Source organism: Chaetura pelagica, unplaced genomic scaffold, assembly GCF_000747805.2.
Source record: "Chaetura pelagica isolate M959 unplaced genomic scaffold, ChaPel_1.0 scaffold224, whole genome shotgun sequence".
Lineage (NCBI taxonomy): Eukaryota > Metazoa > Chordata > Aves > Apodiformes > Apodidae > Chaetura > Chaetura pelagica.
Window position 1 is genome coordinate 1689388 of NW_009953316.1, and position 26670 is coordinate 1716057.

At 41.3% G+C, this 26670-nt stretch overlaps 1 protein-coding gene across 1 annotated transcript in view; it reads left to right on the top strand.

Moving 5' to 3' along the window:
* Positions 1-26670, top strand: part of EXOC4 (exocyst complex component 4) — a 390906-nt gene that overhangs the window by 114004 nt on the left and 250232 nt on the right. The window contains exon 9 of the mRNA XM_009998103.1: positions 1408-1496. Coding sequence (XP_009996405.1) covers positions 1408-1496 — 89 coding nt within the window. The remainder of the gene's footprint in view (positions 1-1407; positions 1497-26670) is intronic.

The window sequence follows — 26670 nt, forward strand, 5'->3', positions numbered from 1 at the left end:
ACTCGATGATCTCGAGGTCCCTTCCAATCCTGAAAATTCTATGATTCTCTGAGATCCTGCAGCAAAAGCCTGTGCAGGGCTCTGAGAAATAATCTGTATCACCATCTCAAGGAGAACACTGAGGTTTATTCCTGTCTCTTGCCTCAACCTGAAGCTTGTGTTTTTGGTGCCTGGAGAAGACATCTGGGCCATGGCAATAACATTATGCTTAATATCTCACCAGAGGCAGAAGGCAGTACAGCATAAATGTGAGCCAAGAATTTACTGTTCATTTAGTTAAAGTCTAAAGTGTTTGTTGTGTTGTGATAGGTTATTAGTTCATTTGCAATAATACCAACACTCACAGTCCAAAGCAGGGCAGAAGAGCCTCATTAATAGTAACAACCTTAAGACTATTGCAGAAGTTTTACAAAAGCTTGCCCCTTTTTCTCTGGGATGTCACGTGGGTTTCCAGTGTCCCTGAGGGCAGCACTAAGGCTGATGTAGCTTTCCTTAGCAGAAGGGGGAGAGGGCAAGAGATTACAGCAAATCATGGTCTTGAGGTTTTACCCTTGAGGAGCTGGATGTTCATAGAAGATGCTTTTCCTCCAAGTCTTGTGTCCGCTTTGGCTATTTGTAGGTACTTTAATCCCACTGGCTGCTCCTTTCTGCCTAGTCTTCAGTGGCTGAGCTGCCCAGCACCCAGAACACACAAAGGGGCTGATGTTGCTGGGCAGCTCCTGCCCTAGGTGACAGCCCTTGGCCATGCACGGTGACCTCAGCAATGACTTCAGGCAGTTCAGGCATGAGCCCTTGGCCGTAGGACACTTGTGATCACAGAGACACCAGCTCCAGCCATGGCAAGCCCAGAGCAGTTCTTAGTCTTTGCAGCATCAGGTTGGTGCACAGTCTGTGGCCTTTTACTCTCCAGGGCAAAAATCATGATTATGGAGCTACAATAGTTGGAAAATGTCTCCACTTCTCAGACTGGTCGTTGTGGGGTGTTAGAGTTAATTAATAATTGATTACTCCCTAGTTTCCAGGAGAATATTAGTTTTTAATTTGCACGTATATGCCACTTAGGAATTTAGATTGTCAGCTTATGGCTTTGGCTGGATTTTACCAGGTTTTGGGGCCATTCCCACTTAAATGCCTGGGTGCTCCCAGCTGATGGAGCTGAGGATCATCTCTGTGCTTTGTGGGCAGGTCCATGTCCTGGGTGTTGTGGGCAGAGCTGTGTTGATCTGAGGTTGCAGAATGTGGTGCATCAGTGATGGACCTTTATGGGAAAAATGTGTTTTTGTCTGCCTTGGTAACTTTGCTCCAACGTGCAGGGAAGCTCTTCTTGTTTAGAGCTGACTGGTGCTTACAAGATGGATGCTTCTATGGATGGCTAACTGGCTGTATTATAATTTGTGTTAATTACAGGTTTGAGTCCTCGTCCCATGCTATCAGCATGAGTGCCTACCTGCGTGAGCAGAGGAGGGAACTCTACAGCAGAAGTGGAGAACTTCAAGGTGAGGAAACAGATAATGTGCTACTTTGGATAATTCTCTTTTGCAGAAGCTTGAATATCCCATCCATGCTATGTCAGGGTATTCATACCTCTACTGTGCCACACAGGCTGTCTAAATCTCTCCAGTTTTTAACCTGTTTTTTTATTCTTCCTATACTGTGGAGCAGCAGGATTTCTATTTGTTCCTTCTGCATTTTCAGATAAAAGTCCAGATTTTTTTAAATGCTGGTAAAACAATGGGTGGGATGCAAACAAGGTCACCATGACCACTGCTTTTGGATACTTGGAGCTAATGTCTGCTTCCTTATCTGCAGTTTATTTCCTTGCATCTTACCTTGAGTGTGTTACTTAGCCTGGATTGCTATGGGAGCTAAGCTCAGTCTTCTCATATTTGAAACTGCAAGTTTCTGTTGTGTGGACTTAAGTGACCAATTCCTTGTCTTTTGTGCAACATGTTATCTTCAAGTGTTGCAGAGTGTTTGCAAATAGTGATTTTGAAGAGCTGAACTACTCTTGGTGGTTTGTATTGCTTGTGAGAAGTGCTGTGTTTCCACAGAGAAATGTTCCCCTGAGCATGGCATCATGTCATGGCTTGGGTGATTTTTCCTGAATGGTCTAATTCACAACTGTTGGTTTTGGGAGCAAAATCATGGCAAGATCTTAAGGCTATCATGATAATTTAAAGCAGGACTAAATGATTGTATTTAATCTATTTTAGTTTCTTACTGAGCCAATCATAAGAAAATAACACCTACTCTTCAAATATTAGTGATGGACAAGGGTAGAATTTCACCTTGAAATCTTATGCTAATTTTCAGTTGGCTTTTAATTAGGGATGTTGTGTAATCTACAAGAAAATTCTCAGATTACCATGTTCCTTTCCTTCTTTTATAACTTAGTTGTCCTCAGCAACTTGTGTTAAACCACAAGAGTGTGAGAAGAAGTGATGAGATACACTGTGCTCCTCTGCACAAATTGCTTCACTTCAGTGACTCTACAAAGATGATATTAGTATTGATGATTAAGGATGTAATAATGCACTCCGTGGTGACTATTCAAATACTTCTGGATGGGCTGTGAAGGAAGAATCTGAGATAAAGATGTACTGAATTTGACAGTTGGCCATGTGATATGACAGCATATGGGATTGAAAGAGAGACACGTGTCTTTTAAATTGTGGTGTCACTGTTTACACACATTTGGAAGCTGTTCAGCTTACAGCTCTTTACCTTGTCTATCTCGGGTTCTCACCTTCAAAATCTGTCACATGCTCTTGTGCCCAGGGTGAAAGAAGTTACGTGCTTCAGTAAAGTGTAAACTGTTACATTGCACTGTGGTTTTCATAGTCATTGAATGAGTTGGGACCTCTTAAGGTCATCAAGCCCCACCTCCCAGCAGCGCAACTAGATCAGGTTATCAAGCCTGACCTTGAATGTCTCCAGGAATGGGGCCTCCACCACCTCTCTGGTCAACCTGTGCCAGTGATCCACCACCCTCATTGTAAAGAACTTCTTCCAAATGTCTAATCTAAATCTCTGCTGATCCAGTTTAAGACCATTGCCCCTCGTCCTATTGCTACACCTCCTTGTAAATGTTCCCTCCCCAGCTTTTCTGTAGCCCCTTCAGGCACTGGAAGGTGCACTGATGTCTTGTGGAGCCACGTCCTCTCCAGGATAGACATCCCCAACTTTCCCAGCCTGTCTTCTCAGCTGAGCTGCTCCTATTTTGTTGTACAAGTGGGCAGTAGGATTTAAAGAAGGACTTTTCCTCAGTTAATAACTCTGTGCTTCAAACTGCATGGGACTAATGTTTGCTCAATGCCAGAATTTTGGAGCTGTTGAGAGCACTAACTTTGGAGCAGTGGTGAGGCCATCAGAGCCTGTAACACTTGCCTTAGGATTTTCAGGTCTCCTTGGGAATAGTCATGTTGCCTTCTGACATTTGAAGTTGCTTCCACACCCTGACCAGTTGTCCGTGTTGCTTTAAACACACTGTAGAAAACAGTATTGGCTCACTCCACATCTGTGTCCTGTTCCAGGTACCTTGTGGCTGAGATCTGGTTATTTTTGTGGTCACCATTGCTGTTAGACATTGCTGCTGGGGATTTGTTTTTAAATAGCTCCTGTGTTTGAACTGGGGATTTGTTTTTAAATAGCTCCTGTGTTCAGAACTTGGTATGATGGGTACAAACAGGTTGTGTGAAAAAGTGACTCCTCATTGATACCAGGCAAATCTTGAAGTAACATTTGTCCAGAGTGTGAGACTGAATGTTTCCAAGAGAGGAGGATGCACAAGAGCTGTGCTGATTTCCAGCTGCCAAGCTAGTGCAGGGTTGTAAGGAACAAAGTCTATGAGCTGACAAAGAAGTAAAGGAAAAAATATAGAAACTGGAGTGATAGGAACAAGATTATATTCCCCTTTCTGGATGAATTGGAATAGCTTGAATGTGGGAATAGCTTGAATGTGATGCAATAGGTGACAAAGTCAAGGTAGGGAGTCAATAGGGACAATACAAAAGATGACTTTTCTGAGAAATCTTTGCAGTGTAACCATCAAGAAAAGTTTCCCTTTGAACTTTATGTTAAAAATGTACTTTCCTCTTTTTCTATTATAAGCTGCTGTTCCCTTTTAGGTACCTCATTAATCTTTCTGAATCCCAGACCACAGCAAGATCTGCATTTTGATTTATTTTTTTTTTAACTCCTTTTAAAGAGAAATACAATTTAATTGTTCAATCAGGTTGCTGCAAGGCAGGCATGTGACTCTCTTCTGTGAATGCCACACAGTTTCTCTCCCTGACAGCCTGATCCACAGGGATGATTTTTCAGTGGCAGCAGAAGGAGGGTGTCTTGTTAGGAAATCTTCCTGAAAAGATCTTCAAAGAAACATATGTATTGAAAAAGAACTTATAAAAGTTTGGCTCATGCCAACTTTTTGAAATAAGAATATATTTTAAATAGCCTTAAAATGTGTGAAGATCAGAGTGATGCTTTGTCATTAACCTCTTTCATTTGGATTGAAATAGTACAGTGCATAAAGCACACATTATCCCTCAGTGGGAGAAAGGGACCTGCTGTAAATGACTTAGGCATGGAGGGATTAATTCTGGTGTCTTATTTCCACTGAATCCAGAGGAGGAAGACTTAGGCCAAGTTTTTTTTCCCCTTGAAGTTGGACACACAAGTTGTTTGATGTTTGTCTTTAGAAAGAGGGGGGGAAAAAGCAAGTACACAACTGAAATATCTCTTAGACTAACATAGATGTGCTGCTGCAGGATGTTTCTGGAAGTACAATGTCGGAGTGGTTTCTTCTGGACAAAAGAAGTAATGATCATCATTCAGCTTCTTGTGTTTATTTCTTTGCTAAGAGCATGTCTAGGCCGTGTGCTGGCTGGGAAGCTTGTATTTTCCTAGTTTGAAGTGTCCCTGCTCATAGCTGGGGGGTTGGAACATGATGATCTTTAAGGTCTCTTCCAACCTTAACCATTCTATGATTCCAGATACATGGGGTGTTGCTTCGGAGTCCCTTGGCCTCAGGGAATTCCTGTAGCTCTATATTGTGCTCCTGGTATCCATGGTCTCAGTTTAGTTTCAGTAGAACTGAGAAAAGACATTTTTATACACTGTGAAAAATCTGAAGAGCCTCAAGAGTGCTGATCAGCGTGGAAAATGGCATCTGGCTGCTCCCTTATCTGTGCACAGGCAGGGCCTGGTAGTTCATATCAAGGTCAGTGTTGCTGGAGTTGTACATCTGGGCCATTTTTAAGAATGAAAATGTTAAGTGCTCACGAGCAGCTGTTGTTCCTGCGGATGTTAATGGGCTCTGCAGCTGCTCAGCACCTCTTCAGATTTGGGCTTGTTATTTCTTTCACCCTGGAAGTTCAGTGCACTTCAGCATTAATTAAACTTCTCAGTGTCTTTGCAGAGTGGGATTGGATTTGGATTGTATCTGTGCAAGCTGTAGTATGTGATGCATCTTCCTGGGAAAGACAGTCAGAATTACAGTCAGAATCCCAGAGTCAACTTTCAGTCTTCTTGTAGATCCCACTGACTGGAGTCTGAATACTTGATGTTGTTAATTGCACATACATGGGTGCTTGGGCACAATGTGCAGTGTCCCTTCAGGAGTCACTGTCTATAAGCACTTTGTCCTATTTAAAAGGACTGAAAATATTATTGTGTTGACATTGTGCTGGGGTGGTTTTTCTTTTAAATTGTCTTCTTGTTGTTTGTTTTTTGTGGTGGTGGTTTTTTTGGTTGGTGTTTTGTTGTTGTTTTTTTAGAAATGGTGTCCCCTCTGTTCCTGCTACTTGGGCATCTTGCAGAGGACTTTGTGCTTTTATTGTCACTGGAAGGTAGGACAGTGCTGCTTGTACAATCAACACTGGAAGAAGTGTAAGTGTCTTCACAGAGAAAGTCCTTCATAGAGCAAAGAGTGAAATCCATGCCCCAAAGCAGTGTTCCCCCAACACATTTTGTGTGCTGAACTGAAACAGAAAAAATTCTTTATTTCTTGATTAAGTGATTTAAGCAGTTTCAGACCGGAACATCCCTGTGATGCAGTACACTTCTTTTTCCTTTTGAAAAAAATGGTTGAGGTTTCTCAGCACAAGAAAGAAATAGACCTGTTGGAAAGGATCCAGAGAAGGGCCACCAAGATGATCCAAGGGCTGGAGCAGCTCTGCTCTGGAGATAGGCTGGGAGAGTTGGGGTGTTGAGCCTGGAGAAGAAAAGGCTCCAGGGAGACCTTAGAGCAGCTTCCAGTGCCTGAAGGGGCTCCAGGAAAGCTGGGGAGGGGCTTGGGAAAAGGGCTTGTAGTGAGAGGATAAGGAGGGATGGATTGAAACTGGAAGAGGGGGCATTAGGTTAGATATTAGGAAGAAATTCTTCACTCTAAGGGTGGTGAGGAACTGGAATGGATTGCCCAGGGAGGCTGTTGATGCCCCATCCCTGGAGATTTTTAAGGCCAGGTTGGAGGAGGTTTTGTGCAACCTGGTCTAGTGGTTCCCTGCTCATGGCAGGGGCATTGCAACTACATGATCTTTAAGGTCCCTTCCAGCCTTAGTGATTCTATGATTCTTTTGCTTCATTTTTCTTAAGGTTTAATTTTAGAGGTAATTTTAAATACCCAGGACTCAGTTTCTTTTCTCTTGGTGGGAGCAGCAAAGCATTATATAAATTTAATTCTTAAGCTCCAAAATAAAAATCTAATGCAGGAATCTCTTGTGGATTCTAAATATGCAGCACTCACATATCTCAAAGTTGGCCAGTAGTTTAGCTATAGATATCATATATAAGATCTTTTTTTGCCAGCAACCATATGCAACATTATCTTTCTTATCTGAATGTCTGTTAGTATTGGCTGTGTTTGTCTTTTGGGTTGCAGTGAGTGTCACTAGAAGTTTGGACCTTGGCTGAATGGCCCAGGTGTAACTGCCAGTGCTTGGAATTAACCAGTCTCTGCATGTTTCAAGGATCAAGTGTGGTCCTAGTGAGTCTGGAGGAGGCCTAAAAAAATTAAGGCATATCATGCCCAGCTCTGGCAAAGGATGGCAAATCTCACTGTGAAGCAAAGCTCTATTGGAATGAGAATATAGATACTGGATTTTTTTACCTTATTTCTTTTAAGTAGAACCTCTGAGGATTTTTTTCTTGTTGGCCATAAATAGAAAGCACCAAACATGCCTAGTTTACAAATTGAAGATGGCAGAGTGGGCTTAGGTTCCTCACTGGTGTGTCATTCATCTATTCTCAGTCCAAGGCTGAAAATTTCTCGCCATAAGGTTTTAAGTAATTAAGGAAATCAAAGAGAAACTCTGCTAATTAAGATTTTGACGCCAAGAAATAGCAGTGGAGGCGAATGGTATCTGATATGACAAGGGCACAATGTAAGGCCAGGACTGGAGAAAATGCAGTTATTTGTAGGTGCCTTGTTCCATTTGGATTCACCAAAGAGCAGCCAGAGGGAGCCAGGTTTGTTCACCGGTGACAAAAACCCATCTTGACATTTTGGATAATGAAAACTTGGTTCAGCACCTTTCAGAGACGTGTATGATAATATGTTGTCAGTCAGAGGCAAGGAGGATGGGGGCTGGGAAGCAATGTAATTCTGGTCTGGTTAAAGGAGACGTTGTGACAAGTGGACAGTCCTAGTTAAGAAAAAAACAAAACAGTTGAAGAATCAGCAGGTTGGTTGTGCTAAGGAGGGGGAGATGATCTGATGTTATGAACCTCCTGTCACGCAGCTGCTTTGGTCTCCCTGTGATGTGCAAGGATCACAGTTTGCTTTGAGCTTTTTGGGGAGGTGGGGGGAGGAGACAGGGAGAGAATCTCTTTTTTGTGGTTTGACAGTATTAATGCAATCCTCTAGTTCAGACCTTGTAAGCCCACTTATTATTTCCTCTGCGTGCATTTTTTCTGGTTTAGTAGATTAGCTGCACTGGCTCTTCAAAGGCTATCCAATCAAGAAGGGGTTATTAAAACCAGGGTGCTTTATGACTGAGAATTAATTAGAGCAGCATTTTCATGCAAAACATCCAATTTTTTGATTAGCAACGGAGCAGGGCTGCAATTAACACTCTAGGAAGCTTCAATTTCCAGCGTTTTGATTCTCAGGAAATGAGATTATCAAACTGGGGTCAGGCACTTGACAGCAAAAAGGGGATTATGTGTAAGAAAATGATGTGTTTCTTCATTTTGCCACAGAGATTGTTATTCAAGCTAAGGTGAGTTCAGAGGGAAGCAAAAAGAGGAGGGAGATACCCAAAAATGGAAACAGGAGAGACACCTTTGCTTGATTAGTGCCCTCCTGGTGTGAAGAGGTTTCTTCATCCTGGTGTTAGAGGCAGGCACACTTGGCCTTTGACTCACAACAACAGGTCTTCCTTGCTTTTGTGGGGTTACTTTGCCTTTTTCAATCCATGTGTTTTGAGATTTCTGCTGTGTTTTAGGTTTGGGGTTTTAAACATTCAAGATAATTAGTATCCAGTGGAAGGAGGCAATGCAGTAATAGACATGTCATTTTGTCTCAGTTCCTTTAAGTGACTATATGGTGCATGTGTTACTTTAATCTATTTTTTTGATCCATTGGTGGTATCTTGAACCCCCCACTACAAGAAAGCCATTGAGGGGCTGTTTTCTATGAATTCTGGAGGGTTTTTTCAAGAGGACTTGGCTTTTGGAGGTACTGAGCCATGCCAGTTTGATTCAGTGAGATGTTCATGTCCTGATATCCATTAAAAATCAGTCCGTGTTTTCATGTTTCATTTCCAATTGGGTGTAATTAGCCTAAGTTGCCACTGAGTAATCCGAATTCAGGGCTGAATAAAAGAAGCATCTCTCTCTCTAAAGTGACTTATCTGAATTGAAGAGTATCTTCTTTCCTTTTTCTCTTGAATCATCCAGTGCAAAGCTTTCTGGGCTGGTGTCCCCAGGCAGCAGACCGTGCCATGTCAGTGAGATGTGTCCCAGGCTGGCACAGATAAATTACACTTGCTTTTCTGAAGGACAGTGGAAACATTTCAGCAATAGAATAACTATCATACAGTTGAACAGCTACTCCCCTTAGTGTGATCTGAAATAATATGCTCTTCCTTTCTGTCCATATGAGAGCTTCACATTCTCCTGGAATGGGTCCTTTTGTGTAAAGTTCAGTAATAAACCTTTTATTTCAAACCATTTTGTCTTGCTGTTTAGGATCAGGATTCTCTCAGCTTGGTACGAGCAGGTCTGGTTTCTGACAATCTGCTCTGCTTTGAGGAATATTCATTGCTGCACTGGTGGAAGTGGGATGCAACAACCTGGAAAAAAGGAAAAAGGGTCTGTAGGTTGTTAAGTGGATAGTGCTGACATTGTCTCTTCTAATATTTTAATCATCTGAAGCCAAAATCCTATTTTTGAGCTCTGCCTTTCCTGAGGACATGATTTACTGCAGAACCATCACCTTGATTCATTTAAGGAATAATTTTAGGTTGCTTTCATGTTGGGTTTTTGTTTGCTACCAGGACATTTCAGTGCACTTTGGATTCCCTGGATTTAGATTCCTGCACCTCTCTTATTGTTAATGACAATAATTTATAGCCACTGGAATCAGGGTTTGGCAATTGCCAAGTGCTGAGCAACACCAGAGAGTCAGGCTGTGAAATGAAGAAGGAAAAAACAATCCAGTGAGAATGTGGATTAGCTGAACACAATGAAAAGGCTGAGAGTTTAGCCCAGTGAGGATTAGTTTAGTTAATCCTTTTCTTTTGGGACCTTCAGCTACTAGGTTAACCAAAATTGCAATATGTATCCTTCAAGAGGATACAGACTTTTTGAAAGAGATTTATACCATTTATGTGTTTGTATGATTGCTTTCCTTTGATATTGCTGTGATAGCTTTTTGTAATAAATATGTATTTATAATTTAACATCTGGCCTGTTAAACATTGTAGAATTCTAAGATTCTTTGAGGTGCTTACATTTTATGTTGAAATCTTGCTGACATTCAGATTTTTCAGCAAGTTCTTACTTCTCATACAGACATTTGTACAGATCCATTTCTTTAACACAGGTCACATTCTTGTTACTTTATCTGTTACTTCTTTGTGTTCTCCAACTTAATTAGCAAGACCATAAATACATTGCTGAAACATTGCTTTTATTTCTCCTGCTTAATTGAGTAGCTAATCCTAATTAAGGAAAAAAAAGTCAAACAGAATTTTGGATGTAGGCTGAGCTGCCTTCTTGCCTCTTCTGCAAATTTGATACCTTTCAAGCTGAGACATCTCCAGAAAGCAGTTAGATATCACAGGGTATAGCAAATTACAACACATAGCTTAAGGGTTGAGTGTGAACACAGGAGCTGTTGCTCTTGCCTTGTACTTGTTTAGTGGGTAAAGAAGTGTTTAATCTCTGCCCCTGTCATTCTCCTGCCTCTGATCTGTGTTTGAAGTCCCTTGAAAATGTGAATCCATTGTTTTTCAAGTAGCATGGAAAAATAATGCACCAGGGACAGCCTATATTAGCATTTGGATTTTCTTCTTTGGCTTTGACTGATGGATATATACATTTTTTTTTACAGTGAAGACTTTCTTTGTCTTGATAATGTTGAAATGCAGCTTTACAGTGACAGAGTAGTGGGCAGCTTTAGGAAGCCCTGCCTTCCAGTTGGGTTAAAGCCATTTCAGTGAGCATGAATTAACATTTCCCTTGGCTTGTAAAGGTCACTCTTTAATTGAGATTCACCACATTCAGTCCAAAGCTTGGGTTCAAGGAGACCTCTCCTTGCAAAGGAGGCACAAATTGGCAGCATAATCTCATCAGAGGCTTAGGTTTTATGGTAATAAATCATTCCATTCGATGCTAACGAAACTGCCACGGAGCATAAAATGTGCCAGATGCTTGAAAGACTTCTGTGGCTTCAAGTTGGAATAACAGTTGGAGGATCTGTAGATGTCTTGAGTTTTTCCTAATAAGGAAGAACTGTTGGGAAGAAAGTAGTTTTTACCTAATTAAAAGATGAAAATATTACACGTTTGGTTTTATGTTCCCTGGTATTAATTTTGTCTGATGTGTGAATTGAGTCTGTGTTTGATACTTAAGAAGTTGCTGCAAAAAAAATAGCAGCTTTTGTATATCCATTATACCCTGCCTTTTCTAGAGAGAGAAATGTGTGTTGAGAGGGTGATTCCCTTCTGTAGAATAAAGATGTAACTTTAATCAATTAAGTGATGTGATTTAGAGTTCTGGAGATGCAAAGGGTAACAGTTTCTGAAGGGCTCTTTGGGCTCAGTGCACAAATTGCTGTTGATGTGTGTTCTTAATGTATCATGGGTGGTATTAGAAATATTTTATTATCAGAAGACAAATATGGGTATTTTGCAGGTGAGGAGAGTATCATAGAAGGTTTTGCATCCATTCTATGAATAGATGGATAGAAGTGTATTTTTATGAAGGCTGGAGTTGAAGAAAGAGAATGCTCATGAGAAGCACCAGAGCTTTGCAGCCTCCTGTCAGTGGGCTTTGAAATCTCTAATCTCCTGGCTTTTTGTTGTTTTTGGAGCTTGAATGGAGTTGTCCATTCAGGAGTGTGTGACTGCCTGTGTGTATCACAGTGAATGGTTTGGGATAGCAGGTTCACTGCTGCTTGTAGACATGTTACAGTTCAGACACCTGGCATCTAGATATCATCTAGAAATGACCAATTCAAGATCTGGCCCTTTGTACCCTCCCCGTTTCACTTCTTGGTCTTGGTCTTCATCTTTTCATAGCAGCTCACTAGATCAAGGGCAGTGTCACCTGTAAGGACCTGGCCAGTGCATCAAATGCAAATGAACCTCTTAGCTTTTGGACCTGAGTGGAGAAATTCTGCCTTCTGTTTGCCCTCTTTTCCCTGTTGCGCTCATGTTCTTTCAGGTCTCTGGAGAAATCAGGTGGTGGCATTTCTGGAGTACAGGAGAGGACAGCTCTTCCTTTGGGACATAACATTTTCTTATAAAAAATTGTAGGTTGGGCTGTGGGTTCCTAGGCATCAAAAGTTATTTCTGAACTCTACAAATGTACTAGTAGCTCTGCCTGTCCTTCTGTTGGAGTTGTAGATACCAGAGACATCAGGAATGGTGTGGCCAGCAGGAGTAGAGAAGTGATCGTGCTCCTGTACTTGGCACTGGTGAGGCTGAACCTTGAGCACTGTGTTCAGTTCTGGGCCTCTCATGGCAAGAAGGACATTGAACTTTTGGAGCAGGTCCAGAGGAGAGCTACCAAGCTGGTGAAGGGTCTAGAGAACAAGTCGTATGAGGAGCAGCTGAGGGAACTGAGGATGTTTAGTTTGGAGACAAGGAGACTGAGGGGAGACCTTGATGCCCTCTACAACTACCTGAAAGGTTGTAGGGAGGTGGGTGTTGGCCTCTTCTCCCAGGTGAATAGTGACAGGACCAGAGGAAATGGCCTCAGGTTGTGGCAGAGGAGGTTTAGATTGGGTATCAGGAAGACATTTTTTACTGAAAGAGTGAGACACTGGCCCAGGTTGCCCAGAGAAGCTGGGGGGGTTGGAACTGGATGATCTTTAAGGTCCCTTCCAACATAAACCATTCCAAGATTCACACTTTCAGCAGAAGTCTAATACTACCCCAGATCCTTGGGTCCTGCTTCTCCAGTGGTGATCAGGATCAGATGAGTTGGCTTGTTTTGGGAGAGGAGGGTGCATATGAAGCTTTCTTCCTAATCATTCATCATTTGATCATCCACCAAACAGAGACTGGTCACTCTTTATAGTTACTAATATGCCGTTTTTGTATCATTTCATAACAAGACAGGGAGGGTACCCAAGCTCCATGCTCAAGTGGCATTTGCAGTTTCTCACACACGTGTGCCCCGGGGTCTGAATTAAATTTTGTGCTCTGTTGGTAGATTTCCCAAATTGCCATGTCTCTGTTGCCAGTCTTTTGAGCCATGCAGTCAGAACAGAGGCAGAGAAGTTGTTGGAACCAGCTCTGTTTTCTGTGTTTACTCCGTATAAAACTTCTGCAGCTGCTTGAAGGAGGTTGTTCCAAGTTTGCTGGAGAAAGCCAGACTGATGCTTTTTCCTCTAAATACTCGCTGAAGATCTCATTAGTGTTTTCATATTTCATTCTAATTACTTAATAGTATAATAGCAAAGACTTGATGCTCAGTAGCTGGATTCTTTTACATAATAGCACAAATATTCTAAGTGATTGAGGGCTTAGAGTGCATCTGTGCTCCTCTTTGGGAATTTTAATTGCATTGATCATGTGGTTGTGTTTGACTTAATTGTCATCTTAACAGTAGTTATTGGTTGAGATCCCATGCATAAGCACTGGATTCACTGTACCTCAATGGCATCTGGAAATGTGTGAACAAATGTAATAAATGGCACTTTCTTTGTTTGCTTAATGAATATGTAAGTGATTCTAAATGGCCTCTTCCTTCCACTCTTAACTGTGTATTTCTTTCTTAATGGGAGATATGTTGATATTCTGTGGAAAAGCTGTAATTCCAGTAATAATTGGTTTAAAGAGCACTCAGTGCTTTTCCCTCAGCAAGGTAAGATGCCAATTTGATGTGACCCCAGGTTAAGTAAGGAAGAGTCATGTGTCCAGTGTGTGGTTACAGGAACTCGTGGTGCTTGGGGTCAGTTGCCAGCCATGGGAAATAAGTGCTGGTCACCTTAGAACTCCTGGAAATGTGAGAGTTTAGCTATAGTTGGCTAAAAGTCACCATATAGTTGGCACCATCAAAAGGAAAAAAAGGGCCTACAGGCAAGCTGGGGAAGAATTTCTGATGAGGGCTTGTAGTGATAGGTAGAGGAGTAATGGATTAAAACTGGAAGAGGGTAGATTTAGGTTGGACATAAGGAAGAAATTATTCTCTGTGAGGGTGGTGAGACCCTGGCCCAGGTTGCCCAGAGAAGCTGTGGCTGCCCCATCCCTGGCAGTGTTAAAGGGCAGGTTGGATGGGGCTTGGAGCAGCCTGGGCTGGTGGGAGGTGTCCCTGCCCATGGCAGGTGGGTTGGTTATAGATGATCTTCAAGGTCCCTTCCAACTCAAACCATTCTGTTATTCTATGAAAAATCTGAAGTCTTTAGGAGGTCGAGGGCCTTGATGGTCCATATTTTTTGTGATGCACATACCCAGAAGGGCATTACTACATTTTAAAGATAATTACTCTGCAAAAAAACAATCAAAACCCACTTGATCTGGAAATGTTCCTATTTTGTGTGTGTGTATTCAGAATTCCACCCCAAGAGAGCCAGGCAGTTTTTTTGAGACTTAGCACCATCCTAAAATAGAGATATAACAGCATAAAAGTAGCCTTTGTAAAATCTATACTGTTAAAATATTGAGTAAATGGGGAATTCTGCAGTCAGAAAAATGAGTTTGCAAGATTGAGTTAGAAAAGACAGTGCTCAGTCTTGTACTTTAGATATTCCAGCCACAAAACTTGCCCTTAGGTCATTTGGGTGTCCTTACATTGGACACAAGCTCATGTTAACACATTAAAGCTGGATGTAGCATCTGTGTACAACCTGGCTCTTCTGCAACATCTTCCAGAAGGCTTCAGGTGTGCTGGAATTGTGCTTATAATAGTGTGTCTTGAGAAACCTAATCAGGAGTCTCTGTATTGAATATGAAACTGCCTGAGGCTTGATTTTGATGTATGTGTTCTTCATATTCAAGGACCTAAAGGAGGCCTTTTGGATGATCAGGGTTCATAAGCAAAAGAGAAAGTTCTTAATTGTGAAATGTATTGGTTTTGAGGGGGGGGGGGGGGAAGGGGGAAGAGGAAAAAATCCTCTGACACTTAAATTATCCCGCACCATAAACACAGAGGAAGCCACCTTCTGTCACTGAAAAAAGACTGCATCCTTCTGTGCATTTTTGTCTTTATTTTTACCTTTTTAATCAAGTTTTGTGGAGTATTGTGACACAGAAAGCAAAAATTAAATAATTCACTAACAGCGGCTTCTTAAAGTCTTCTTACTGACTTAAATCAGCCATTAGCTATTTTTAAATGCAGCCTTCACCTCAGAACTGGATGCCAATGTATTTCTTGCAACCTTTTGCTTTCTAATTAGTTCCCTGGAGGAGAAGTGCTGTGATCTCTATTGGTGGTAATAACTGGCACGTGTGTATAAAGAGGAGACGATGTGTTGCGAGATATGTTTCCATGTAAATATCTGACAAAGCTGGGGGTGTTAACAAATGTCCCTTGTCCCTAATTGATGAGTTCAGTGCTGTGTTGGGTATTTCACATTTCTGTGAGGGGGGGAAAAAAAACCTCGACAAAAGCCCTTTCCTCTCTTTGTCAGCTTCCTTGGTAGCTGAAGGAATCCAAATGTTTATTTGGAGGTGTGATAAAGAGGTGTGCTGTGTCTGAATCCCCAGCTGCATTACTCTTACCAACACAGGTGTCAGGCTGTAATTTTTAGTTTCAATAGATGAGTTTAGCATTATTACATTAACCATACCAGACTGAGCACTTATCTCTACTGTTATATTGTGTCTGTAATTACATAGTGCCTCAGTACCAGTGTGTTCTCTTAGAGCCTGTCTGGAATGTAGAATAGTGTGTGGAAGAGAAAAGCCAGGGGTGTTTTCTACTGAAAATATTTATAGCATTTTTCCTTCTTGTTGTTTCGTTTCTAAAAGTCCATATAATTGCTCTAGGGCTTATGTTGGTTTGTGCTATAGTTAAAGCTTTATATTCTTTCTTCTTAATGATCATCACTTACTGGATCCTTTCTCCAAGCCTACATTTTTTCCATCCAGTTCACACGTTTGTGTGTCTGAACTATTCAGCTTCAGCCCAAAGAGGCTTTGTGTGTTCAGTGACACGTGGAGTTTGGGGCAGGAATAACCTGACATACTGGGCTAAGTGTAAATGGCACTGTGCCATCTGTGCACCTTAATTTCATTTGGTATCCTGCAGGTAAGAATCATTTGTCTAGCTAAAGGCTTTATTTTTAGAACCATTTCTGTAACTAGAGGATCCAATTTAGGAATTTAACAAAAAGTCACCCACGATAGCTTGGCCTTTAGCTTTGTATGACAAAAGATACAGATCCTATTTCAGGTGCTACAACTGCAAAGAAAAAAAGGGGAGAATAATTTTATTTTCTCCTGTTGAGTGAGGATAGAGATCTGAAATACAGAGATACATCTGCCTGAGGCTGGAAAAAAAACACAGCATCTCTTGTCTGGGAGGCAGAAGAGCAGATGCCCTATTCCCAGTCAAAAGATGCTACAAGAAGTAGATGGATGGTTGTCATATCTGAATTGTGTCCTCCTCTGTCACTGCTTTACTCCTTTGAAAACCTAGAGTCCTTGCACTGAAAACTTGGTGTTATGTTGGAAAATGATTTTAAGTGGTCTGAACATCTAAGAGGCACTGTAGAGTAGGTAACCTCTGCTCATCTGTGTAGTTGTAGCAGAGATGATGACTGTTCCCATTTAAAATGTGATGTGCTGTCCTGCATTGAGCTTGGTCTGGATGTGCAGCAAGGCATGAAGGACTTTGTAATGTATGGAGACAATCCTGCCTGCTCTGCGCCAGGAGATTGAAGCAGCTGGGGAAGGTGATAGGTACAGTCTTCAACATCTTTCCCAAGATGTTATTTCTGATACCTCTGCTTTTCACAGAATCTTAGGGCTTGGAAGGCACCTCTGAAGATCATTTAGTCCAGCCCCCCTGCTAGAACAGGATCACCCACAGCAGATGACACAGGAACGTGTCCTGAGCCAGGGCTCTGTGGAGCAGTGCTTAGTTAGCCATTCCACTGATATAGTTTAGTACATTGAAGGTTTTTAACTCAATCCTTCTGAACCTTTGCTTGCTAACAGGACCCAAGTGCTACAGTGCATGATTTGAAGTGTCTGCTCTTGATGGCCATGACTAACATCAAACAGAGGCAGTTAGTACATTCAGTGAACCTCATTTCCCTATTGAATAATCACCTTTCAGAGTGCCAGCTAATTCCTGCCAGAGGACCAGGTGAAAGAAGTGATGGGGAGCCCATGTTAAAGCTTGGTGTGGCATCTTAGATACGCAGCCTGGGTATGATCTTGATGTGATTTTAGAGTTTTAGATTACCCTGGTGCAGATGTGGTTCTCTGTAGTCTTCTGAGTAGAGAAGCAGAGCACAAATCTAGAAAAACATCAACTGTACATCTTGCTTTGTTAAATATTTAGATTAGCTAGAGGTATTCTGAGTGAATGCTATTGCAGAAGACCAGAGAAAAGAGAAGTTGGAGATTCTGGTTGAAAATTTCTTTTGTGTTCCTTGATTGTGTGCTATAATATCAGGATTCCTGTTGCCTTACAAGAGATCTTAAAGTTAGTCTAAATTATCCAGGAAACACTTGGTTTGCTACCTTTTCATTACTAGAAAACAGTATCAGGCTTTCTTTGTTAGCTGGTTTAGTAAGATGAAGCTGATCTCTCAGGGGCTACACAGACCAGCTTTAGATGAAAACCACAATTGATTATGTTGTTTGGTGTGTTGATTATTTTTTTATGTTATCTGTTGACTACGTGTTTAATAAACCCAGGAAATCACATATTATTAAATCACTGAAGGAATGTGTGAATGAATTTCCTTCACTCAGTGGACTAGTCTCAGCTGATACAATTTTTCCACTGCTGTGGTAGGTTAAGTTGGACATGTTCTGAGCAAAGAGATTTGGTTTGTGTTGGATGATGCACCTGGCAGGTATTCCTCAGACTGCAGGAAATCAGTTGTCAGTTGGGAGTACAACCAGAGAGACCTTATTCACAGGACAGAAAATGCTGTGGTTTTTCTTCTTTTTTTCATCCCTTTTCTCCTTACTGGGTGTTGGAGCTTCTGAATTAGTCTAAACCAACCATCCCATGTCTTACATGCCAAGAAGAGTCATTAAAGCTAAGTAATGTCATACAATTGAATTAAATGCAAGGAAAGAAGATGGAAACCTCTTGCTCTCCCTTTTAATAGGAATTTAATGCAAATGACAGTGGACAAGCAAATCATAATACCTTTTGATGAAGAAGTGGCAAGTTGGAGTGATAGCTTGGATTGTCTGTAGAGGAAGTTAATGATGCAGTTATGAAGTAGAATGAGGGGATGGATGTGGTGGAGGCAATATCAGTGAAATTAAGCAGGTTAATTCCAGGCCTTGATGCAAGACTCCATTACTCTGCACTGTGAGTGCAGATTATTACAGTTATCTAATGTGTTTAACACACTTAATGCTTTCTGATCATGCTTATACAGGGAAAAAAAAAAGAATGAAAGTGTTTTAACTTGATTTTTTTTCCCCTTCCTTCTTAGAACCATGGTATTTTTTAATGGAAAAATAGCTGTTTGTAGGCATTCCTTGTCCAGTTGCTGATGTTCCCATGGAGAGCACAGCAGGGATTTAATCTGAAAGATTTACCTGAAGAAAATTTCTGTGCCTGACTTCCAAATGGTCTTGCTTATTGTGTTTTACTAAGCTTTTCTTTTCCTTCTTTTTATTTTTTAAACTATTAATATTTTGGAGGACCATGTATGAGCAGAATATGAAGTCAGCTGAGAGATTGCCCAGGTAAAACAGACTGGGAGTTAATGGGTAGTTGTGTTGGTGTTCAGAAGGAATAGAAACAGTCTCATCTTCTCTTAGTTGAAGTGGTTCAGAGGTGATAAAACCAGTGAGGACATCAGTAGGAAGCAGAGTTTACCAACAAACAGGATTCTTAAAGCTTTGCCAAGTTTTGCATAAGTATTTCTCAATGTAGACTTTGATATTGAAGATACACAGCACTGAATGGAGGCAGAAAACATCACACCTAGAAAAGATTCCTTTTTCCTTTAATGTAAGTTAAATAAGCAGATGGGAGTAAAACACAATTATGGTGCCATACAGACTAGGCCTTTTTTAGTGACTCCTTGCAAAGATGTTCCCTTGAAAAGGGTATAAATACCTATTTTAATAACAAGACAAGCTGGTGGGTGTCAAGGATTAAAAATACTAAATAGCAATGTTTCTTTCGACTGGGTGTAGAGTTGTGTTTTGCCCCTTTGCTGTCAAGTGGAGAAGTCTGTTTGACAAAGGCTGTTGTCTAGAATATAGGTGGTGGGTTTTGGGGGTAGAGGGATGGGATGCAGCCTTCTCTGATGTTTAATTTAGTCCCCTGTGTTTTCAATTCACCTAATGCCAACAGGAAGCAGTCCTGGAGCCACCTGCTCCCATTATCACCACTTAGCCCCATTTAACTCCTTGGCTGGGTGGCTTGTGCCCTTGTCTTTGGGAGAGCAGCCAGGAAAGTCCATCTCTTGAGGTTGATCTACAGAACAGATAGATGGATATGGGACAAAATGTGAAGTGACACAACAGGTAAACATATGGAGAGCAAAGGAAAATGTCTCCCAAGGACATTGTGCATTAAGACAAAATGCAACTTTGATTTAAGTTATTCTGCCACAGAGATATTTTCAGTCACCTTTTTTCCCTTTTCTTTTTGATCAGCCAGTCTCCAGTTAAGAACTTCTTTTCAAAGCTTTGAAAATCATCACTTAGGGAAAGTGAATGAGTCCTGAAAATCTGGGTGCTTTATTTTGTCTTTTGAAGTAGAACTTGACTTTCAAAGTCATCTAACTGACCTGTTTTATTTGAAAAGTTTTCCATGTTGCCTCAGTGTATCAGAAATGGTTCAGGGTGCTGAGCCATCTTGTATAAATTATAATATTGCCTAGAAAGGCTGGATCCTTGAGGTCTCTTCCAACCTGGCATTCTAGGATTCTATGAAATGTCACAAGACTCCTCTTATACTGTCATGTCTGTTCTCAGGTTAGGCTGAGTTCTCAATTGCTGTGAAAATGAAGGGAAAATACCTTTCCTCCTGCTGTAGTGCCTGATCTTTCAAGAAATACAGGTACAATCTCTACCCAGCTGGGACTGGGTAGGTGCTGAGTCACTTTATCTGTAGAGCTGGTTGGTTATGGAGCACAAGTGTGGTGAAGCCTTTCACATCTCCTGGTCTCTCTTCTCAAGGAAGTGACTTTAGACACAGCCAGAACCAGGTTTCTTCCAACAACATGGTTTTGAATTCATTTGATGGGATATTGCTGATAGGGTTAACATATCAGGGAAACACATTTTCAAACTAAGCCACAAGACAGAGATGGTTTAGAAAGCAGCAGTGCAGGCTCCAGCCTTGGTCTGTAATTATTTCAGCTAGTGCTGCACTCTGAACAGAGTTGTTTGGATCACCTTAACTGAATAATAATATTTTAAAAGAACCTAACACACGTAGGTGGTGGGGAGGAAGCTGTGTGTGTTTTGACTGTGCTATTTTCTGCTCCCGGTAGATACTCCAGAATTGACACTTTGATTCACTGGTAGACCATGTTCTTCGCTTTCCTCCACACATCAAATTACTAGTCGTTTGGGTTTTGTAGGGTTTTGAACAGATCTTGCCTGCAAGACAAGTGCTGTGTGATTTCAGAGAAGCCCTTTGCTTTTGAGCACAGCTGCTGCTGTTAGGTTAATGTTTTCACAGATAAATCAGCTGTGGAAAATGATGTCCCTGGTGACACCAAGACACCTCAGTGTTTTCAGCTCTGCTTGGAAACTTCGGGGTATTGGAGAGGAATTAAAAAAAAAAAAATCTGTTTTTTGACAGAACTAGCAAATGTTCCTGGTTTCTGAGAAGCAATGGCTGTGTGTGTTTGCTTGGACCTCTTTTATTTGATTCCTAGATCTGACATTCTGGACATTTATGGATGCATTGGCTTTGTCTGGCTTTCGAAGGAGGCAGCCATCTGGTACTGGCAGTGTTATTGGATCACCCTTCCCAGAAGAAAGGGAGACTTTGCTTTTCATCTTCCATTGGAAATAGATCATTAATTTAAAAAAAAAGAAAAAAATAGGAACACAATTCATTAGACTGTACAGTATAGCTTGGGTCATAGAGAGGAGGGCAGGGCTTCTGTAGATGTGAATGAGAAGTTCAGACCTTGCTTGGCAGAAAAGTGGGAGTCCTGTCAAACACTCCACATAAACAGTGCTGGGGACAGAAGGAAGGAGAGGTAAAGCTTTCCCTCCAATTCTTTTCACTTACTGTAATCTCTACTTTAGCTTGAGCCAGTGCATCATTCCTAACTGAAGGGCAAAAACCCCAAACCTCTTCATCTTCTGTTTCTCAGTCTTTCTTGATGGCCCATCTTACTCAGCTGATTGCCCTGACAGCTCCTCATCCAGCTGATAAATGAGGGTTGCATTGTTTTTATTATACTCCAATATGTTGGTTACTGTGCTGTTAATGCTTGGTGGCAGGAGAAATTTCTACTGTATCTGAATCACTGAAGTATCCAAGAGGCCCCAGAAGCAGATATGAGGTATCTGATTTTTTCTGCTTGTTAACTTACATACAAAAGATAAAAATGAATCTTTTTGCTTCAGAAATTCTTGATGTTAAAGCTGTGTGTTCATTCTGACAGCTGGCAGAGAGGCTGTGCAAATCATTAATGAAATTGGGAGCCAGGCTCCTCCAGCATCCCTCATCTTATGCCTTCAGAATCTCTTAGAGGGGAACTAAGCATGAAAGGTGGGTCCTTTTATCCTCATCTATGAAAAGGACACTCCTTCAGACAGGAGATACAGGGCATGTTTTATACTTCTGTCACGGGCTGATGCCAGGGGGGCTATCTTCCAATATTTAGATGAGCACAGGACACATTTTCCTGTCACCTATTTCTCTATCACTTGTGTTCTTGCCCCTTTAGGAATTACCTTGTTCTGGTAACCTGAGAGCTTAGTCCAGTTCCAATAGATTAGATTTTTTTTCACAGTTGTCGTTCCTTTTGCTCATGATACTCAATTATCTATCTTATTAATTAGGATAGGTAATAATTTTCAGCAAAGGGCATCACAAAGATTTGCAAAGCCAGGACATTATCCCTGTTTTACAGCTAGGAAAAATAAAGGGGTGAGCTTGGTTAATTGAACCATTCTAGGAGTGCTAATATTCCTGAAATTAAGACTCTGCTAGTCCTCAGGCACTGATAGTACAGACCTTAGGACAGCCTCATTTCAACTGGTTCCAGGGAATTTTTTTGCAGCCTGTTGAACTTCTCAACTTCCAGCTGATCTTCCACTGGTGGTTTAGAAGTGGGGTTTCTAAATCCCTGCACTATGAATCTTGTTCTATCCACCTCTGGATGTTTGTCTTAATATTGATGTGGGTTGCAGGGTAAATCCTTTCTTAGATGCTGACCTTCTAGTGAAGTTCTTCTCCACCTGCTTTGCTGTTTGAGCACCTGATTCCATTTTTTTCTTATGTCATCTGCTGTGACAAGCACAAAGATGTGACTTAGTTCCACTTCAGTTCCTTTGTGAAAAAGAACTCATAGAGTCCAGTTTTGGAGTCAAATTGGTATTAAAAAAGCATATTGTTTCCATAGCTTGATGCTTATTAGAGGGTTTGCTTAGAAATATTCACACTTCTAGCAGTGAATACATGAGGCACCTTGCTGGGAAGCTTTGTTGTTTGGTTTAGTGTTTTTTTTTCCACTGACAGTGTTCAGTGGAGAGAAACAACTCTCTTGAATGTGCCACAGATGGTGAAACAGATTCATTTCTGCCCCAGGTATGTGGGATGAAGGGAGACCATAAATATGTATAACACTAATTGCCATTTTGACTCTGCTCACCTCGCATCCATTGTGACCTGCTTTTAGTAACAGCTATTGCAGGAAGGGCTAGAGCTTGAGGTTGGTGATTTATATCACCTGAAAGCAGCTGGGAAACCCTGTTTTCATGTATTATAAAGCATTAGCCTCTGACCCTACAGGTTTGTGATATATGAGCTGCTAAAAGCATGCTAGGGCTGGCATGTGTAGGGGACGGAATGGAGGAAAGTAATCAGTGATCCCTTCTTATAGTTGGGGTGCCAAATGATTTTCAAGCAGCAAAGTTCAGGGGCTTATTGAGAGGTTTTCAAAGCTAATAATAGTGGGGAAAAAATAAAGAGAGGTGGATGACACCCATTTGATGTGCTGCTTTGTGTTTAAGTTAGCGTGGCATTCCCTGGATTTTAAAAGACCCAGAGAATGCAGCAATCCTGAAAGCATGAAGACTTGCAAAAATATCCAAATCCATAGGGAATTATCTTCTTTGTACATAATTTGTCTACCTGGCTGAAGATCAGAGATCCAAACACAAAGCTTTGGTTGGGTGGGAAAGCTGGTTGCTCAGGTAAAACATTGGACTTGAGGATTGATTCTGTTTCCAGCCGATGGTGGTTTCATGTTGGACTTCAGGGCAACGTTCAGCATGGGCAAGGCAGTTGAATATTAGAACTTGGAGCTTCACCAATACCCAGGCAGGCAGATGGTATGTTCAATAGCTTGGTTTAACAAGGTCCCTTGAGCTTAAGATCTAATTCTGGATTTGTTAAGGGTATTTTAGCAAGGGAAAGCAACACTTGTATCTCATTGTGGCGTGAAGCCTGGAAATAGCAACCCTGTACTAAAACCTTTGTATTAATACTGTGGTGAAAACAGACACTTAAAGATTTGCTGACAGCACCAGCCAAGAAGAAGGCATCAGGCTAGCAGAAGAAACTTTTAAATGTTTTTTTGTGTTCTCCATTATAAATACAGTTTAAAATCTAGTGCACTACAAATGAATCCTGTCACCATCCTGTAGGGAACGTTTCCCATCATCAGACAGCACATTATATTGGTGGTAACACAGTGTAGCTCAGAATGGGAAACGAGAGAGAAGGCTTCTGACCCTGGTTGTGGAGAGACAAATTCACTAGGTTCTTTGCTGCTCTCAGTCCTGACTGATGAGTAGAGTTTAAATTCCTGATTTGCATTGTGCATGCAGTATGTGAGTGTACATATACCAAAAAATTAATGTATTCATCTGGTAAACAGTATTCAGGAGAAAAAAAGCTGTTCCATTTACTTGTTCTATATGCACAAATATGTTTATATCCTTTGCTTTATGTAGTCCTGTGTTCTGGGACTGCTGAAGAAGATCTTGAATGCAGTGAGCACAAGTCTAATTATTTTGTTCACTAGAGGCAATAATTGGCTTGTTCAGAAGTAATGAGATAATTCAGATGTAAATTCATTTTTGAGAGGGGAATTTTAATAATGGGTAATCTAGGAAATTATAGCATGAATGAAAGAATATTTTGTTTATAAAAGAAACAAGCAATGTAACTACAGAAGGTTAGGGCCATTTCAACTAATTCACAGCTGGAAACAGAATCTGGGAGATTGCTTTTGACTGCTGTATAACTGCTGTATGTTCTGAGATGTTAGCACTGGGTTTTTAACAAGACTATTATCCAGTGAATAAGTTGCTGCAGCATTCACAGAACTTCTCTGTGGACCTGGTTGGCATTTGTGGAAAGGAACTTCATGATGAGAGTACATGAGTGGCCATTAATGTAACTTTAAACCTTTTGGAAATGTTTTAGTGAACAGAATCTAGGCCTGAGCAATAGTGTGTGTTGATATTTTTCCTTACCTTTTTATTTCACATTCTGGTCAACATCCTTCAGGCAGTTTTCATGAACCAGTCTATTACTAGGTTATTAACATGCACCAGTACATAAAGGGTGGCTACCAAGAGGATGGGAGACTCCCTTTTTACAAGGAATCCCATGGAGAAGACAAGGGGTAATGGGCAAAGTTGTTTCTGTGGACATTCCAGTTAAACTCCAGGAGAAAATTTTTCAGCATGAGTACAGTAAAGACATTGGAATAACTGCCCAAGGGAAGTAGTGGATTCCCCAACACTGGACAATTTCAAGTCTCAGCATGACAGGGTGCTGAGCCATCTCATTTATACTATATTATTACCTAGAAAGGTTTGACCAAGTGGTCCTTGAGTTCCTTTCCAAGCTGGCTTTCTAGGGTCCTATGATGTTTCCCTTCAGAAACAGGTGTTACTGTTAGAAATCCGATTTTGAAGTGGGGTGGGCTTATTTAGCTTCATTTTATTGTTCTAATTTTCTGCTCTCTCCTGTTTTGAGATCTAGTACTGCCTTGCTTTGGAGCTTCTGATAAGTCTTTATGCCTTGTATTTTCAGTCTTTGGGTTCTAAAGCTAAGTCTTGATGCCCAGTGAAGTCTCAGCAGCTCTAAATCTGAGTGTGAAGCACTGGATGTAGGTACCCACCTTCTGTCTTTAACATTAACATTTTAACTCAGACTCTTTTTTTTTTTTCTGTTAATTTAGGGATTTGCACAAATAGAGACATGAGGTGAGGGACCTTTGAGAGGACAGAAGGCAATATGTCACTTAATGAACATGTTCCATGCCAGCTCTGTGGAGTGTGAGCAGGAGAATGGGTAGAGAGCAGAGAAGACAGCAATGCCTGGGGGAACAATGTAGAAGCAAGGTGGGGAAAATTTCCTTGTGCTTCTGGAAAGAAAGGAGATTTAAAGAGTATATAGAGAATAGTTTGCTTTTTGTGGGACCATGCAGGCAAACCAAAAATAGATGAACAGAGCAGTGGGAGGAAGATTTCAGGTGATGAGCTTCATTGAGGGATCCTGGATTTAATCAGAGAACACCCTTTACTGGCTTCCTTTAGCAGCCTTCTGCTGCTCTCCCCCCACCTTGTCCTTTGCCTCACCCTCTTCTTTTGTTTCAGAAGTGTCTGAGCTGGGAGTTGTGTATCAAGCCCTTCTGATTTGTCCTGTGCTGAAGAGCTGTGGCTAATTGTAATCAAGCCTGTACTGTCATTCTGGTTCATCAATGTCACATCAGCGTCGTTCCTGTTCACCAATGTCACATTAACAGTAAATCCAAACTCCCTGATTATTAAAGTGGGTGGAAATCACAGCTCTGTGGGTGGCCAAATAGCTACTCAGGGGTTTTGATGGGGCCTGATAGTTTGGTGCAGGCTCTAATCAAGGGCTTGTAGCTCTTTGCTGGTTTTTAGCCTCATGCCACTGAATTGCAGTAGCACGTGCACAGATTCTCTCTTGGTTTAACACACACTCTGTCAGGACTGGGAAGCTGGTTTTAGGCTGAGGTATTGCTCGTGGTAACAGCTTAGGCCTAATGAGACAAAGTGTTTAAAAATTGGTACTTAACACTGTGAAGATTGGGACGGTGGGAAATGATTAAGGAGGGAGGGAGTATGAGCTGTACTTAGTGCAGAGATCCATGTGGCAGAGCACTGCCTGTGTGAGCCCTGGGATAAATCTTCACTGCATCATTAACCTAGGCTTTACTCAACTATTGTTTCTCTTTCTTCCTTTTCCCCTGTGCTCTCTACCTGCATCTCTACCTTGCTCACTTCCACCGCATCTTGTACTAGTTTTAACCCAAACAGGCACTCTGGTTACATGTGAAAAGGTGTGGATTATACCTGACTTTGCTTAGTATTTTGTTCTGAAAGTCCCAACTAAAGCTTTTAGGTGTCTAGTCCAGCCTTCTCATGTTGCTTCTGTGGGCTCAGAGAACAGACAAAACCCTCCACAATTCAGCAGAAAGGCATTTTTGACAGCAGCAAAGATGAGATGTAATTTTGGAAGCATAAAGTGAGGCTCAGAGTGGTACAGACCTGGTGTGAGGACCCTGGCTCTGAAACCCAACACTGATGCCTCCAACCATGCAAGTGCTTCCAGAAGCACAGATTGTGTCTTACATTTCTTGGTTCTAAGTTGTGTGTGGCTCTTTGCATGTACAGATCC